The 15,285-nt window shown below is 40.0% G+C and overlaps 1 protein-coding gene across 2 annotated transcripts in view; it reads left to right on the top strand.

The window, feature by feature from the left end:
* Positions 1–15,285, top strand: part of DCLRE1C (DNA cross-link repair 1C) — a 51,610-nt gene that overhangs the window by 3,817 nt on the left and 32,508 nt on the right. The window contains exons 2-4 of one of the 2 annotated variants that reach the window (XM_060097767.1): positions 11,028–11,079; positions 12,567–12,651; positions 13,700–13,784. Coding sequence is in view for 1 of the 2 variants with exons in the window: in XM_060097765.1 (XP_059953748.1) it covers positions 11,028–11,079; positions 13,700–13,784 (137 nt within the window). In the remaining variant the exon portion in view is untranslated. The remainder of the gene's footprint in view (positions 1–11,027; positions 11,080–12,566; positions 12,652–13,699; positions 13,785–15,285) is intronic. The other variant, XM_060097765.1, reaches the window with a different exon arrangement.

Here is a 15,285-nt window from a genome sequence, read left to right as displayed (position 1 = left end):
TCAGATTGTTTTTTTGCTGTTGAGTTGTATGAGTTCTTTATATATTTTGGATATTAGTCCCTTATCAGATACATGATTTGCAAATGTTTTCTCCTATTCAGTAGGTTTTTTCATTTCGTTGATGCTTTCCTTTGCTGTGCAAAAACGTTTTAATTTGATGTCATTTGCTTAGTTTTGCTTTTGGTGTCAGATTCAAAAGATCACCACCAAGACCTATATATCAAGGAGCTTACTGCCTATGTTTTCTTCTAGAAATTTTGTGGTTTCAGATCTTAGATTCAAGTCTTTAATCTATTATTTATTTATTTATTTAGTGTTATGCGGGCCTCTCACTGTTGTGGCCTCCCCCGCTGCGGAGCACAGGCTCCGGACGCGCAGGCTCCGGACGCGCAGGCTCAGCGGCCATGGCTCACGGGCCCAGCCACTCCGCGGCATGTGGGATCCTCCCAGACCGGGGCACGAACCCGCGTCCCCTGCATCGGCAGGCGGACTCTCAACCACTGCACCACCAGGGAGGCCCCTTTAATCTATTTTGAGTTAATTTTTGTGTATGGTATAAGATAATGGTTAGGTTTCATTCTTTTGCATGTGGCTGTCCAGTTTTCCTACCACCATTTATTGAAGAGACTGTCCTTTCCCCATCATATATTCTTGGTTTCTTTATCATAAATTCTCAGTAATTGACACTATATGTGTGGCTTTATTTCTGGGTTTGCTATTCTGTTCTGTTGATTTATGTGTTTTTATGCCAGCACCATACTGTTTTAATTACTATACATTTGAAACAATACATTTTGTAACCAGGGAGCATGTCTCCAGTTTTGTTTTTTTTCAAGATTGCTTTGGCTATTTGGGGTTCTTTTGTAGTTCTATACAAATTTTATGATTATTTGTTCTGTTTCTATGAAAAATGCCATTGGAATTTTGATATGGGTTGCACTGAACCTGTTGATTGCTTTGGGTAGTATGCACAATTTAACAATATTGATCCTTTCAATCTATGAGCATGGAATAGCTTTACATTTATTTGTGTCATCAGTTTCTTTTATTAATGCTTGTAGTTTTCAATATACCGGTCTTTACTTCCTTGGTTAAATTTATTCCTACGTATTTTATTCTTTTTGATGTAGCTGTGAATGGGATTGTTTTCTTAATTTCTCTTTCTGATGGTTATTTGTCTGTAGAAATGCAACAGACTTCTGTATGTTGATATCCTGCAACTTTACTGAATTCCTTTATTCTAACAGTTTTTTGTTTTTAATATATCTTTATTGGAGTATAATTGCTTCACAATATTGTGTTAGTTTCTGTTGCACAACAAAGCGAATCAGCCATATGCATACACATGTCCCCATATCCCCTCCCTCTTGAGTCTCCCTCCCACCCTCCCTATCCCACCCCTCTAGGTGGTCACAAAGCACCGAGCTCATCTCCCTGTGCTATGCTCCTGCTTCCCAATAGCTAACTGTTTTACATTCAGTAGTGTATATATATATATTTTTTTGAACTTTCAAATTTTATTTTTTTACACAGCAGGTTCTTATTAGTTATCCATTTTATACATATTAGTGTATATATGTCAATCCCAATCTCCCAATTTGGTAGTATATATATGTTGATGCTACTCTCACTTTGCCCCAGCTTCACCCTCCCCCCCCATGTCCTCAAGTTCATTCTCTATGTCTCCATCTTTATTGCTGCCTTGCCACTAGGTTCATCAGTACCGTTTTTTTAGATTCCATATATATGTGTTAGCATGTGGTATTTGTCTTTCTCTTTCTCACTTACTTCACTCTGTATGGCAGACTTAGGTCCATCCACCTCACCACAAATAACTCAGTGTTATCCCTTTTTATGGCTGAGCAATATTCCATATTGTGCCACATCTTCTTTATCCATTCATCTGTCAATGGGCATTTAGGTTGGTTCCATGTCCTGGCTATTGTAAATAGTGCTGCAGTGTGGTACATGACTGTTTTTGAATTATGGTTTTCTCAGGGTATATACCCAGTAGTGGGATTGCTGGGTCGTATGGTAGTTCTATTTTTACTTTTTTAAGGAACCTCCATACTGTTTTCCATAGTGGTTGTATCAATTTACATACCCACTAACAGTGCGGGAGGGTTCCCTTTTCACCACACCCCTTCCAGCATTTATTGTTTCTAGATTTTTTGATAATGGCCATTCTGACCCGCATGAGGGGATACCTCACTGTAGTTTTGATTTGCATTTCTCTGATAATTACTGATGTTGAGCATCTTTTCATGTGCCTCTTGGCCATCTGTATGTCTTCTTTGCTGAAATGTCTACTTAGGTCTTCTGCCCATTTTTTAACTGGATTATTTGTTTTTTTGATATTGAGCTCCGTGAGCTGTATGTATATTTTGGAGATTAATCCTTTGTCTGTTGTTTTCATTTGCAAATATTTTCTCCTATTCTGAGGGTTGTCTTTATGTCTTGTGTATGGTTTTCTTTGCTGTGCAAAAGCTTTTAAGTTTAATTAAGTCCTATTTGTTTATTTTTGTTTTTATTTCCATTACTCTAAGAGGTGGGTCAAAAAAGATCTTGCTGTGGTTTATGTCAAAGAGTGTTTTTTCTATGGCTTCCTCTAAGAGTTTTATAGTGTCTGGTCTTACATTTAGGTCTTTTTGGAATTTATTTTTGTCTATGGTGTTAGGTAGTGTTCTAATTTCATTCTTTTACATGTAGCTGTCCAGTTTTCCCAGCACCACTTATTGAAGAGGCTGTCTTTTCTCCATTGTATGTTCTTGCCTCCTTTGGCGTAAATTAGGTGACCATATGTGTGTGGGTTTATCTCTGGGCATTCTATCCTGTACCATTGATCTATATTTCTGTTTTTGTGCCAGTACAAAACTGTCTTGATTACTGTAGCTTTGTAGTATAGTTTGAAGTCAGGAAGCCTGATTCCTCCAACTCCATTTTTCTTTCTCAAGATTGCTTTGGCTATTTGGTGTCTTTTGTGTTTCCATATGAACTGTAAACTTTTTAATAATTCTGTGAAGAATGCCATTGATAGTTTGATGGGGATTGCATTGAATCTGTAGATTGCTTTGGGTAGTATAGTCATTTTCACAGTATTGATTCTTCCAATCCAAGAACATGGTATCTTTCTCCATCTGGTTTTTTTTTTTTTTTTTTTTTTTTCGGTACACGGGCCTCTCACTGCTGTGGCCCAGGCTCCAGACGCGCAGGCTCAGCGGCCATGGCTCACGTGCCCAGCCGCTCTGCAGCATGTGGGACCTTTCCAGACTGGGGCACGAACCCGTGTCCCCTGCATCGGCAGGCGGACTCTCAACCACTGTGCCACCAGGGAAGCCCTCTCCATCTGTTTTATGTCATCTTTGATTTCTTTCATCAGTGTTTTATAGTTTTCTGAGTACAAATCTTTCACCTCCTTAGGCAGGTTTATTCCTAAGTATTTTATTTTTTTGTTGTTGCAATGGTAAATGGGAGTGTTTCCTTAATTTCTCTTTCTGATTTTTTTTTTTCTGTTTTTGCGGTATGTGGGCCTCTCACTGTTGTGGCCTCCCCCGTTGCGGAGCACAGGCTCCGGATGCGCAGGCCCAGCGGCCATGGCTCACGGGCCCAGCCGCTCTGCGGCATATGGGATCCTCCCAGACCGGGGCACGAACCCGTATCCCCTGCATCGGCAGGCGGACTCTTAACCACTGCGCCACCAGGGAGGCCCCTCTCTTTCTGATTTTTCATTGTTGATGTATAGGAATGCAAGAGATTTCTGTGCATTAATTTTGTATCCTGCAACCTTACCAAATTCATTGATTAGTTCTAGTAGTTTTCTGGTGGCATCTTGAGGATTTTCTATGTATAGTATCATGTCATTGGCAAACAGTGACAGTTTTACTTCTTTTCCAATTTGCATTCCTTTTATTTCTTTTTCTTCTCTGATTGCTGTGGCTAGGACTTCCAAAAGTATGTTGAATAAGAGTGGACATCCTTGTCTTGTTCCTGATCTTAGTGGAAATGCTTTCAGTTTTTCACCATCGAGTATGATGTTTGCTGTGGGTTTGTCATATGTGAACTTTATTATGTTGAGATAGGTTCCCTCTGTGCCCATTTTCTGGAGAGTTTTTTTTGTGTGTGTGGTACGCGGGCCTCTCACTGCTGTGGCCTCTCCCGTTGCAGACCACAGGCTCCGGATGCGCAGCCTCAGTGGCCATGGCTCACGGGCCCAGCCGCTCCGTGGCATGTGGGATCTTCCTGGACCGGGGCACGAACCCGTATCCCCTGCATCGGCAGGCGGACTCTCAACCACTGCGCCACCAGGGAAGCCCTTCTGGAGAGTTTTTATCATACATTGGTGTTGAATTTTGTCAAAAGCTTTTTCTGCATCTATTGAAATGATCATATGGTTTTTATTCCTTAATTTGTTAATGTGGTGTATCACATTGATTGATTTGTGTACATCGAAGAATCCTTGTATCCCTGGGATAAATCCCACTTGATCATGGTGTATGATCCTCTTAATGTGCTGTTGGATTCTGTTTCCTAGTATTTTGTTCAGGATGTTTGCATCTATGTTCATCAGGGATATTGGTCTATACTTTTCTTTTTTTGTGATATCTTCTTCTGGTTTTGGTGTCAAGGTGATGGTGGCCTCGTAGAATGAGTTTGGGAGTGTCCCTCCCTCTGCAGTTTTTTGGAAGAGTTTAAGAAGGATAGGTGTTAGCTCTTCTCTAAATGTTTGATAGAATTCGCCTGTGAAGCCATCTGGTCCTGGGCTTTAGTTTGTTAGAAGATTTTTAATTACAGTTTCAATTTCATTACTTGTGATAGGTCTGTATATATTTTCTAATTCTTCCATTTTCAGCCTTGGAAAATTGTACCTTTTCAAGAATTTGTCCATTTCTTCGTGGTTGTCCATTTTATTGACATATAGTTGTTGTAGTAGTCTCTTATAATCCTTTGTATTTCTGCAGTGTCAGTGTGATTTCTCCTTTTTCGTTTCTAATTTTATTGATTTGCGTCCTCTGCCTTTTTTTCCTTGATGAGTCTGGCTAAGGGTTTATCAATATTTTTTATCTTCTCAAAAAACCAGCTTTTAGTTTTATTGATCTTTGCTATTGTTTTCTTCGTTTCTATTTCATTATTTCTGCTCTGATCTTTATGATTTCTTTCCTTCTACTGACTTTGGGTTTTCCTTGTTCTTCTTCCTCTAGTTGTTTTAAGTGTAGGGTTAGATTATTTATTTGAGATTTTTCTTGTTTCTTGAGGTGAGATTGAATTGCTATAAACTTCCCTCTTAGAACTGCTTTTGCTGAGTCCCATAGGTTTTGGGTTGTTGTGTTTCCGTTGTCATTTGTTTCTATGTATTTTTAAATTTCTTCTTTGATTTCTTCTGTGATGTCTTGGTTATTTAGTAGTGCACTGTTTAGCCTCCATGTATTTGTATTTTTTACAGTTTTTTTTCCTGTAATTGATTTCCAATCTCATAGCATTGTGGTCAGAAAAGATGCTTGAACTATTTCAATTTTAAATTTTCCGAGGCTTGATTTGTCACCCAAGATGTGATCCATCCTGGAGAATGTTCCATGTGCACTTGAGAAGAAAGTGTATTCTGCCACTTTTGGGTGGAATGTTCTATAAATATCAATTAGATCTATCTGATATATTGTGTTATTTAAAGCTTCTGTTTTCTTACTTATTTTCTGTTTGGATGATCTGTCCATTGGTGTAAGTGGGGTGTTAAAGTCCCCTACTGTTAATGTTTTACTGTCTATTTCTCCTTTCATGGTTGTTAGCATTTGCCTTATGTATTGAGGTGCTCCTGTGTTGTGTGCATATACATTTATAATTGTTATGTCTTCTTCTTGGATTGATCCTTTGATCATTATATAGTGTCCCTCCTTATCTCTTGTAAAAGTCTTTATTTTAAAGTCTATTTTATCTGATACGAGTATTGCTACTCTAGCTTTCTTTTGATTTCCATTTGCATGCAATATCTTTTTCCATCCCTTCACTTTCGGTCAGTATGTGTCCCTAGGTCTGAGGTGGGTCTCTTGTAGACAGCATATATATGGGTCTTGTTTTTGTATCCATTCAGCCAGTCTGTGTCTTTTGGTTGGGGCATTTAATCCATTTACATTCAATGTTATTATCAATATGTATGTTCCTATTACCATTTTCTTAATTGTTTTGGATTTGTTTTTGTGGGTTTTTTCTTCTTTTGTGTTTCCTGCTTAGAGAAGTTTCTTTAGCATTTATTGTAAAGCTGGTTTGGTGGTGCTGAATTTTCTTAGCTTTTGCTTTTCTGAAAACCTTTTCACTTCTCCATCAAATCTGAATGAGATCCTTGCTGGATAGAGTAATCTTGGTTGTAGGTTTTTCTCTTTCATCACTTTAAGTATATCCTGCCACTGCCTTCTGGCTGCAGAGTTTCTGCTGAAAAATCAGCTGATAACCTCATGGGGATTCCTTTGTATGTTATTTTTTGTTTTTCCATTGCTGCTTTTAATATTTTTTCTTTGAATTTAATTTTTGTTAGTTTGATTAATATGTGTCTTGGTGTGTTTCTCCTAGGGTTTATCCTGTATGGGACTCCCTGTGCTTTCTGGACTTGGGTGACTATTTCCTTTCCCTGTTAGGGAAGTTTTCAACTATAATCTGTTCAAATATTTTCTCAGACCTTTTCTTTTTCTCTTCTTCTTCTGGGACCCTTATAATTTGAATGTTGGTACATTTAGTGTTGTCCCAGAGGTCTGTTAGATTGGCTTCAATTCTTTTCATTCTTTTTTCTTTATTCTATTCCTCAGTAGTTATTTCCACCATTTTGTCTTCCAGCTCACTTATTCATTCTTCTGCCTCCGTTATTCTGTTATTGATTCCTTCTAGTATATTTTTCATTTCAGTTATTGTGTTGTTCATCTCTGTTTGTTTGTTCTTTAGTTCTTCTAGGTCTTTGTTAAACATTTCCTGTGTTTTCTCGATCCATGCCTCCATTCTATTTCTGAGATTCTGGATCATCTTTACTGTCATTACTCTGAATTCTTGTTCAGGTAGGTTGCCTATTTCCTCTTCATTTTTTTGGTCTTGTAGGTTTTTACGTTGCTCCTTCATCTGTGACATATTTGTGTGCCGTCTCTCTTTTTTTTTTTTTTTTATGAGTGGGGTTGTGTTCTTGTCTTACTCGTTGTTTGGCCTGCGGCTTTCAACACTGGAGTCTGTAGGCTGTTGGGTAGAGCTAGGTCTTGGTGCTGAGATGAGGAAACCCATGAGCCCTCACTCCAATGAATATTCCCTGGGGTCTGAGGTTCTCCGTTAGTCCATTGGTTCAGACTTGAAGCTCCCACTGCAGGAGCTTTGGTCCGACCTCGGGCTTGTGATCCAAGATCCCGCAAGCTGCATGAGGCGGCAAAAAAAAAAAAGAAAAGAGAACAATAACAAAGTAAAAAATAAAATTAGACTAGGAAACTAACAGATATATTAGAAAGAATATAAAAATAAAAATATAGATGAATCAACAACTGGAAGGTACATCAGTACCACAATAGTAAAAAAGAGAAGGAGGGAAAAGAAAAAACGGTGGTGGGGAAAGGCCTTGGCTGTGGAGGGTGGGGCCTAAGCAAGGGCGAGGTTTGGGTGGTGCTCGGGGCCTATGCTCAGGACCCACAGGGCTGGAAAAGGCCCTGGGGGCTGTGGGGGGTGGGGCTTAGGCTCAAGGAACAGAAGGGGCCCAGGCGTGCCCTCCACCCCTGGTCTCAGAGGGCAGGGGACCTCACCTGGGAGCCCAGCAGGCTTCCTTGGCTCTAGTGGGCAGGGCAATTGCCCTCCACTCCTCTCCTGCTCCTCCTAGATGACCCCTCCCACCTGCCTCTCCTGATCTCCCCAGCCTCCCTCCTATGCCTCCAGGATCCACGTGGCCTGGATCAGGCTTTGGGGGGGTAGGTACTGGTTTGGGAGGTCAGCAGGCTCCCTGGCCTGAGTGGACCAGACGATTGCCCTCTGTTCCTCTCCTGCTCTTCCCAGAGGGCCCCTCCCTCCTGCCTCTCCTGATCTCCCTGGCCTCAGGGGCACCAATCCTGTCTGGCATCCACTTCTTCTCCCCTCTCAGTCCCCCTACATCCTACCGGTTCACTTTGGGGTTCCTCCCGTCTCCTTGGGCATCAGAGTCCCCCACCCGCGGCCTTCAGGTGCCCTAGTTGTGGGGAGATGCTAACTCTGTGTCTTCCCACACTGCCATCTTGACCAGTATTCCTCTAACAGTTTTTTGATGGAGTCTTTAGGGTTTTCTATACATGTATCATGTTGTCTGTAAATAGTGCCAGTTTTACTTCTTCCTTTCAACTTTGCATGCCTTTTATTTCTTTTTCTTGCCTAATTCCTCTGGCTGGGATTTATAATATTATGCTGAATAAAAGAGCAAGAATGGGCATTCTTGTCTTATTTTTTATCTTAGAGAAATAGCTTTCAGCTTTTCACCACTGATTATGATGTTTGCTGAGAGCTTGTCACATATGGCCTTTATTATATTGAGGTTTGTTCCCTCTATACCTGATTTATTGAGAGTTTTTATCATAAATGGATGTCAAGTTTTGTCCAGTGCTTTTTGTGCATCTGTTGAGATGATTATATGTTTTTTTTATCCTTCATTTTGTTAATGTGATTATAACATTGACTGATTTGTGGATGTTGAACCAAGTTTGCATCCCTGGAATAAATCCCACTTCATCATGGTGTATGATCCTTTTAATGTTTTGTTGAATTCTGTTTGCTAATATTTTGTTGAGGACTTTTTTCATCTATGTTCATCAGGGATATTGGCCTGTAATTTGTGTGGTGTCCTTGTCTGGCTTTGGTATTGGGGTAATGCTAGCCTCATAAATTGAGTTCTTGGAATGTTTATAGAATTCACTAGCAAAGCCATCTGGTCTGGGACTTTTGTTTGTTGGATTTTTAAAGTTACTGATATTAGTAGAGATATTTAGTATCCTTACTAGTTATCAGTCTATTCAGATTTTCTGTTTCATCATGATTCAGTCTTGGTAGGTTGTATGTTTCTAAGAATTTATCTGTTTCTTCTAGGTTGTCCACTTTGTTGGTGTATAATTGTTCATAGTAGTCTCTTACCCTTTCTTTTCCATTTTAAGAGTTGTAATAGCTCCTCTTTCATTTCTGATTTTATTTATTTGAGTCCTATCTCTCCCTCCCTCCCTCCCTCCCTCTCTCTCTCTCTCTCTCTCTCTCTCTCTCTCTCTCTCTCTCTCTCTCCCTCCCTCCCTCCCTCCCCTTCTCCTTTGTTGCTGAGTCTAGCAAAGGCTTGTCAATTTTGTTTACTTTTTCAAAGAACCAGCTCTTAGTTTCACTGATCTTCTCTGTTGTCTTTTTAGTCTGTTATTTATTTATTTTTGTTCTAATCTTGGTTATTTCCTTCCTTCTGCTAATTTTGGGCTTTGTTTGTTCTTCTTTTTCTAGTTTCTTGAGTTGTAAAGTTAGGTTGGTTATTTGAGATTTTTCTTGTTTCTTGAGGTAGGCGTTTATCACTTGACCTTCCCCCTTAGAACTGCTTTTGCTGCAACCCACAAATTTTGGTATGTTTTATTTCCATTCTCAATCATCTCAAGGTATTTTAAAATTTCTCTTTTGATTTATTCTTTGACCCATTGTTTGTTCAGTAGCATGTTGTTTACTCTCCACTTATTTTCTTGTAATCAATTTCTAGTTTTCTTCTTGTAATTAATTTCTAGTTTCATGCCATTGTAGTTGGAAAAGATGTTTGATATGATTTTAATCATCTTAAATTTATTGAGACTCATTTTGTGGCCTAATATATGGTCTATCCTGGAAAATGTTCCATGTGCACTTGAGAAGAATGTGTGTTCTCTTGCTTTTGCATGAAGCATTCTTTATATATTTGTGAAGTTCATCTGATCTTATGTGTTGTTTAGGTCCAATATTTTGTTACTGATTTTCTGACTGAATGATCCACCCATTGACATAAGTGTGGTATTAAAGTCCCCTGCTCTTATTGTATTGCTGTCTATTTCTCCTTTTAAGTCTGTTAATATTTGCTTTATGTATTTAGATGTTCCTCTGTTGGGTGCATAAATGTTTACAAATGTTATATCCTCTTGTTGGATGGACCCAACAAGAGGATATAACATTTGTAAATATTACACTATCATATGTAATATGATAATGTCTCTTATTAGAGTCTTTGTTTTAAAGTCTGTTTTGTCTGAGTATAGTTACTCCAGCTTTCTTTCGGGTTTCTGTTTGGAATTAGGATAATTAGAATTGGTTTGATTTAACTAAGCAATTTCAAAATGTTTGGTTCTTGTTATCTGGGCTTTTGCATGCTAAAGATTCAGAATGTAATATTATAATGCACTATATATTTAATGTACCATTTGGTTTAAATGTTACCTTTCTTTAAAAGTCACCTTTCTGTGTTTGTTAATTTGGCAAGCTGTGGAGCAAGCCTCTGTGGGTAACAATAACCCACCTTTCAACCCAGCAGTCACAGTAGGCTGAGAAGGTAATGAAACTCTTCTTATTCTGGCCTAAGCCTGAATGGTTTTCTCAAGGATTCCATGGAAGCAAACTTGAATTTCCAGATGGACTAACTTTAGTGACTGGAATTGAAGGGGTCACAGAGAGCATGGTCTGAAGGGTGGTTGGATTGACATGATAGAAGAGAGTAAAGGAAAGTGATGGAAGCAGTTCTGAATGAGGTCATGCATTCTTCTGTGGCTACTCTGAGTGATTTAGTCTCTGTCCTAAGATGCAGAGGATCATTCTCCTTTTAAATGGCTTCTGTTGGCTCAGAGATGGTCAACTTTTAGTGGTTCTTGTCCTATTTTCAGTGGATTCTTCATCTGCAGAAGCAAGAGCCAGTAGCTCATACAAATCAATGCTCCTATAACAGTGAACCTCTCATTTATTTTCTCTTAAAAGGAAGCCTAAAAAGAACAGACAACTCAGTTTCCTTGGGCCAAGGAATCCTCTGAAAAAAATAATGTATTTATGATTTCTGGTTCTTTTGTTTTCAGATCACATGAAAGGATTAAGAGCCCCTACCTTGAAAAGAAGGTTGGAGTGCAGGTAATTTCTTCTCTTTTCTTTTTTAAAATTATTTATTTATTTATTTGGCTGAGCTGTGGCTTAGTTGTGGCATGTGGGATCTTCATTGTGGCATGCGGACCTTTAGTTGCAGCATGTGGGAACTTTAGTTGCAGCATACAAACTCTTAGTTGTGGCATGTGGGATCTAGTTCCCTGACCAAGGATTGAACCTGGGTCCCCTGCATTGGGAGCATGGAGCCTTAGCCACTGGACCACCAGGGAAGTCCCCAGGTAATTTCCTTTGCTATTTATTTGTGTGTTCTATTTTTTTAAGTAAAAATTTTAATTGAGCTGTAACATCTACATAGAAAAGTACTTACATCATATGGGAATAGTCTGATGAACTTTTACAAGTGAACACATGTGTAGCGTCTGCCCACTCCAAGAAATAGAACAGCATCAATATCCTGGGACAGAACCCTGTTCCTCCCCCAGTCAGTCTTCCCCACCCACAGGTAACCTCTCTTCTGACTTTTGTCATCATCGTTTAGCTTTGGTTGTTTTTGAACTTTATTTAAATAGAATCATACTGAATAGACTCTTCTACTTGTTTTCTTTTACTTAACATTATATTTGAATGATTCATCCATGCTATTGGGTGCAGTAATAGTCTGTTCATTTTTATTTCTGTAAGAGTGTGTCTGTGCGTGTGCGTAAATGATTGTTCCATTATAAAAGAGTCATATAATGTTGTTGGATCCTTTCTTAAAGCTGAGTCATTGCATTCTTTTCCTGCAGTCATTGCCTAAGTCAGATTCCAAATTCTCAAGATATATGCAGTTGACCCTTGAACAATGCAGTGGTTAGGGGCACCGACCTTCTATGAGGTCAAAAATCCACATATAACTTTATAGTTGGCCCTCCCTATCCTGGTTCCGCATCTGTGGGTTCAACTAACTGCAGATGGTGTAGTACTATGGTACTTATTTAGTGAAAAAAAACCCTGTGCGTAAGTGGACCCTCACAGTTGAAATCCATGTTGTTCAAGGGTCAACTGTATATAGAAAGGACCCTATTGACTTTTTGACTATTTGATCTTTGACTTAGCAGGCTTCTTTGCTAAGTGATATCAGTAGTCTGTGTTTGTGATAATGGTAGCTAATATTTATTAAAAATATATATTCATGGGCTTCCCTGGTGGCGCAGTGGTTGAGAGTCGGCCTGCCTATGCAGGGGACATGGGTTCGTGCCCCGGTCCGGGAAGATCCCACATGCCGCGGAGCGGCTAGGCCCGTGAGCCATGACCACTGAGCCTGTGCGTCCGGAGCCTGTGCTCCACAACAGGAGAGGCCACAACAGTGAGAGGCCCATGTACCGAAAAAAAAATATATATATATTCATACTAGATGTTGAAGATACAGTAGTGAGAAAAACAGGCAAAAATCCCTCTCTTCTTGGAGCTGACATTCTCCTTAGAGCCTCTTGATAATCTTTTGAATAGATACTATTATTATTTCTATTTTACAGATGAGGAAACTGAGGAACCAGAGGGGTTAAATTAGTTGCCCAAGGTCACGCAGCCAGTAGGTGGCAGGACCAGGATTCCCACCAGGTCTGTCTGATTTTAGAGCCTATGTATTAGTTATCTATTGCTGCGTAACAAACTACCCCCAAACTCAGTGACTTAAAACAACACTAATCATGTATTCTCTCTGTCTGTTTCTATGGGTCAGGAGTTCTGACAGGGTACAGTGGGGATGGCTGGTTTCTGCCTGACTGGGTGTCGTATGGGGGCTGACATTACCTGAAGGCTCATTCATTTAATGTCTGACATCTGGGCTCGGGAGACTCAAACAGTTGGGGCACTTTGGACATCTCTGTCTCTAAAAAATAGCTCTTCAACATAGTGGTTTCAGAATAGCAGGACTTCTTAAATGGAAACTAAAAAGAAAAGTGTATGTCCCAAGAGAGGGCCAGCGGCAGCCATACTGCCTCGAAGATCTAACCTCGAAAGGCCTGCTGTATTATGTCCATCACATTCTGTTGGCTAAGGCAGTTACAAAGCTCTGTCCGGGTTCAAGGGGAGGTTAACACAGATGCCTCCTGTCAGTGGGGGAATTTCCATGACCACTTTGTAAGAAGACAGTGTGTGGTTAGGGTGTATACGTCAGTGTGGGCATCTCTGGAGAGTATGATCCGCTGCAGACTGTATTCCTAACCTCTGAACTGGAGTGTTGAATTTTTAAAGTTTGTCGTGAAGTTGATTTCTGCCCACTAAACGTAAACAGAATAGATTTATATGAAGTAGAAGGCAGACGTCTCCTGTCCCACTTCCCTTTCTGCAGAGGTAGTTTACCATTTGGTGGCATCTCTCCAGACATACCTGATTGTCTAAAACATGTGTCTTTAAGATGAGAATGGTGAGGACCAGCCTTTGGGGAGGCCAGAGGACACAGTATTTTCTGTCCTCTGCTTCTCGCCCGTCCCTTTATAGTCTCGATGGGACTGAGGTGGTCCCTGGAGTATTGGCCTGCCAGCTCAGTTTCTGAATTATTCGAGGCAACTGACATATATTGAAACATATTTCCTAGTCATCCAGATGTCTCATTCTTGATTGTACTAAAACAGCTTCTTTTTTTTTTTCGGTCTCTTGTTTTCAGCTTGAAGGTTTACTTATACTGTTCGCCTGTTACTAAAGAGCTGTTGTTAACGAGCCCGAGGTACAGATTTTGGGAGAAACGAATTGTAAGTTTTATTTTTTGAATGACACTAATTCTTCTTTTCAAGTGGGAAATATCTTTTGAGGTGTATTGAACAAAGCATCGGCATTATTCAAAGCTCGCTTCCTCCATGCTATATTTACCCACAGTAATTACAGTGTTGCTGTTTAGCCTTTGTAATTCATCAGTTTGGAAGAGGTTGACATTTTATCACTGCTGATTTTTCTTTCTTGTCCCTCAACATGTTGACTTAGATTCTTAGCTTTGTCTAATCTCACAGACTCTCTTGCTGAGTTATATTTTATTACTTTAAAGTATAAAACATTGATTAACATAATTGATAAATCCTTTTATTTAGATCATGGGATAGATTAAGGGCTTCCATGGTGGCGCAGTGGTCGAGAGTCCGCCTGCCGATGCAGGGGACACGGGTTCGTGCCCCGATCCTGGAGGATCCCACATGCCGCGGAGCGGCTGGGCCCGCGAGCCATGGCCGCGGAGCCTGTGTGTCCGGAGCCTGTGCTCCGCAATGGGAGAGGCCACAGCGGTGAGAGGCCCGCGTACAGCAAAAAAAAAAAAATAAATAAATAGATCATGGGATAGATTAGGAAAAATAAACAAAATTTATGGGTTATAATAAGAAAGGGATAACAATCAGAATAAAAATAGAATGGAGGGGCTTCGCTGGTGGCGCAGTGGTTGAGAGTCCGCCTGTCGATGCAGGGGACATGGGTTCGTGCCCTGGTCTGGGAAGATCCCACATGCCGCGGAGCGGCTGGGCCCGTGAGCCATGGCCGCTGAGCCTGCACGTCCGGAGCCTGTGCTCCGCAACAGAAGAGGCCACGACAGTGAGAGGCCCGCGTACCGCAAAAAAAAAAAAAAAAAAATAGAATGGATAATTTTGAATCTGGCAGAATAAAATGGATCTATCCAACAGAAGGTAAAGGGGAGAAAAAAGCATGGCACGTTGAAAATGCGAAGATGGTGGCACAAGTTCTATTATAATAGTAATTGCTATAAATATGAATGGATTTACTTCAACCCTGGATCAAAAGACAAATTCTTGGTTTAGGCTAAAAAAAAAAAATGATCCACCAGTCTTGGTCTACAAGAGACATAAATTACTCTAAAGGAAAAATGCAGGTTGAAGGGGAAAAAATAAAAAGGAAAAAATACAATGAACAATTAGAAGCTAAACATGCCAAAGTGGCAACTTTTATATCATACAGAGATTGAAGGCAAAAAAAATATCGTTAAGTTTCAAAGAAGGTGTTATTTACTATTAAAAGGAACAACCTTTTAATAGTATCAAGAAGATATGAACATAAATGCAATTGACAAAATAGCCTCAACCTGGATACAGTAGTACCTGATCACCCAGTGCTTGATCAGATAAAGAACCATGAGGAGAAGATAGCATTAGGGCTTGTGATATGGATTAAACTGTCAGTAATTGGGGGTGCTGGCAGAGGAGTCTGAACAAGCATCACCAAGAGTGTTTGATGTCTGGGCTTCCCTGGTGGCAC

This window comes from Mesoplodon densirostris, chromosome 4 (genome assembly GCF_025265405.1).
Source record: "Mesoplodon densirostris isolate mMesDen1 chromosome 4, mMesDen1 primary haplotype, whole genome shotgun sequence".
NCBI classification, from domain to species: domain Eukaryota; kingdom Metazoa; phylum Chordata; class Mammalia; order Artiodactyla; family Ziphiidae; genus Mesoplodon; species Mesoplodon densirostris.
The sequence above is the reverse complement of the archived record's forward strand: the minus strand, read 5'-3'. Positions and strand labels throughout refer to the sequence as shown.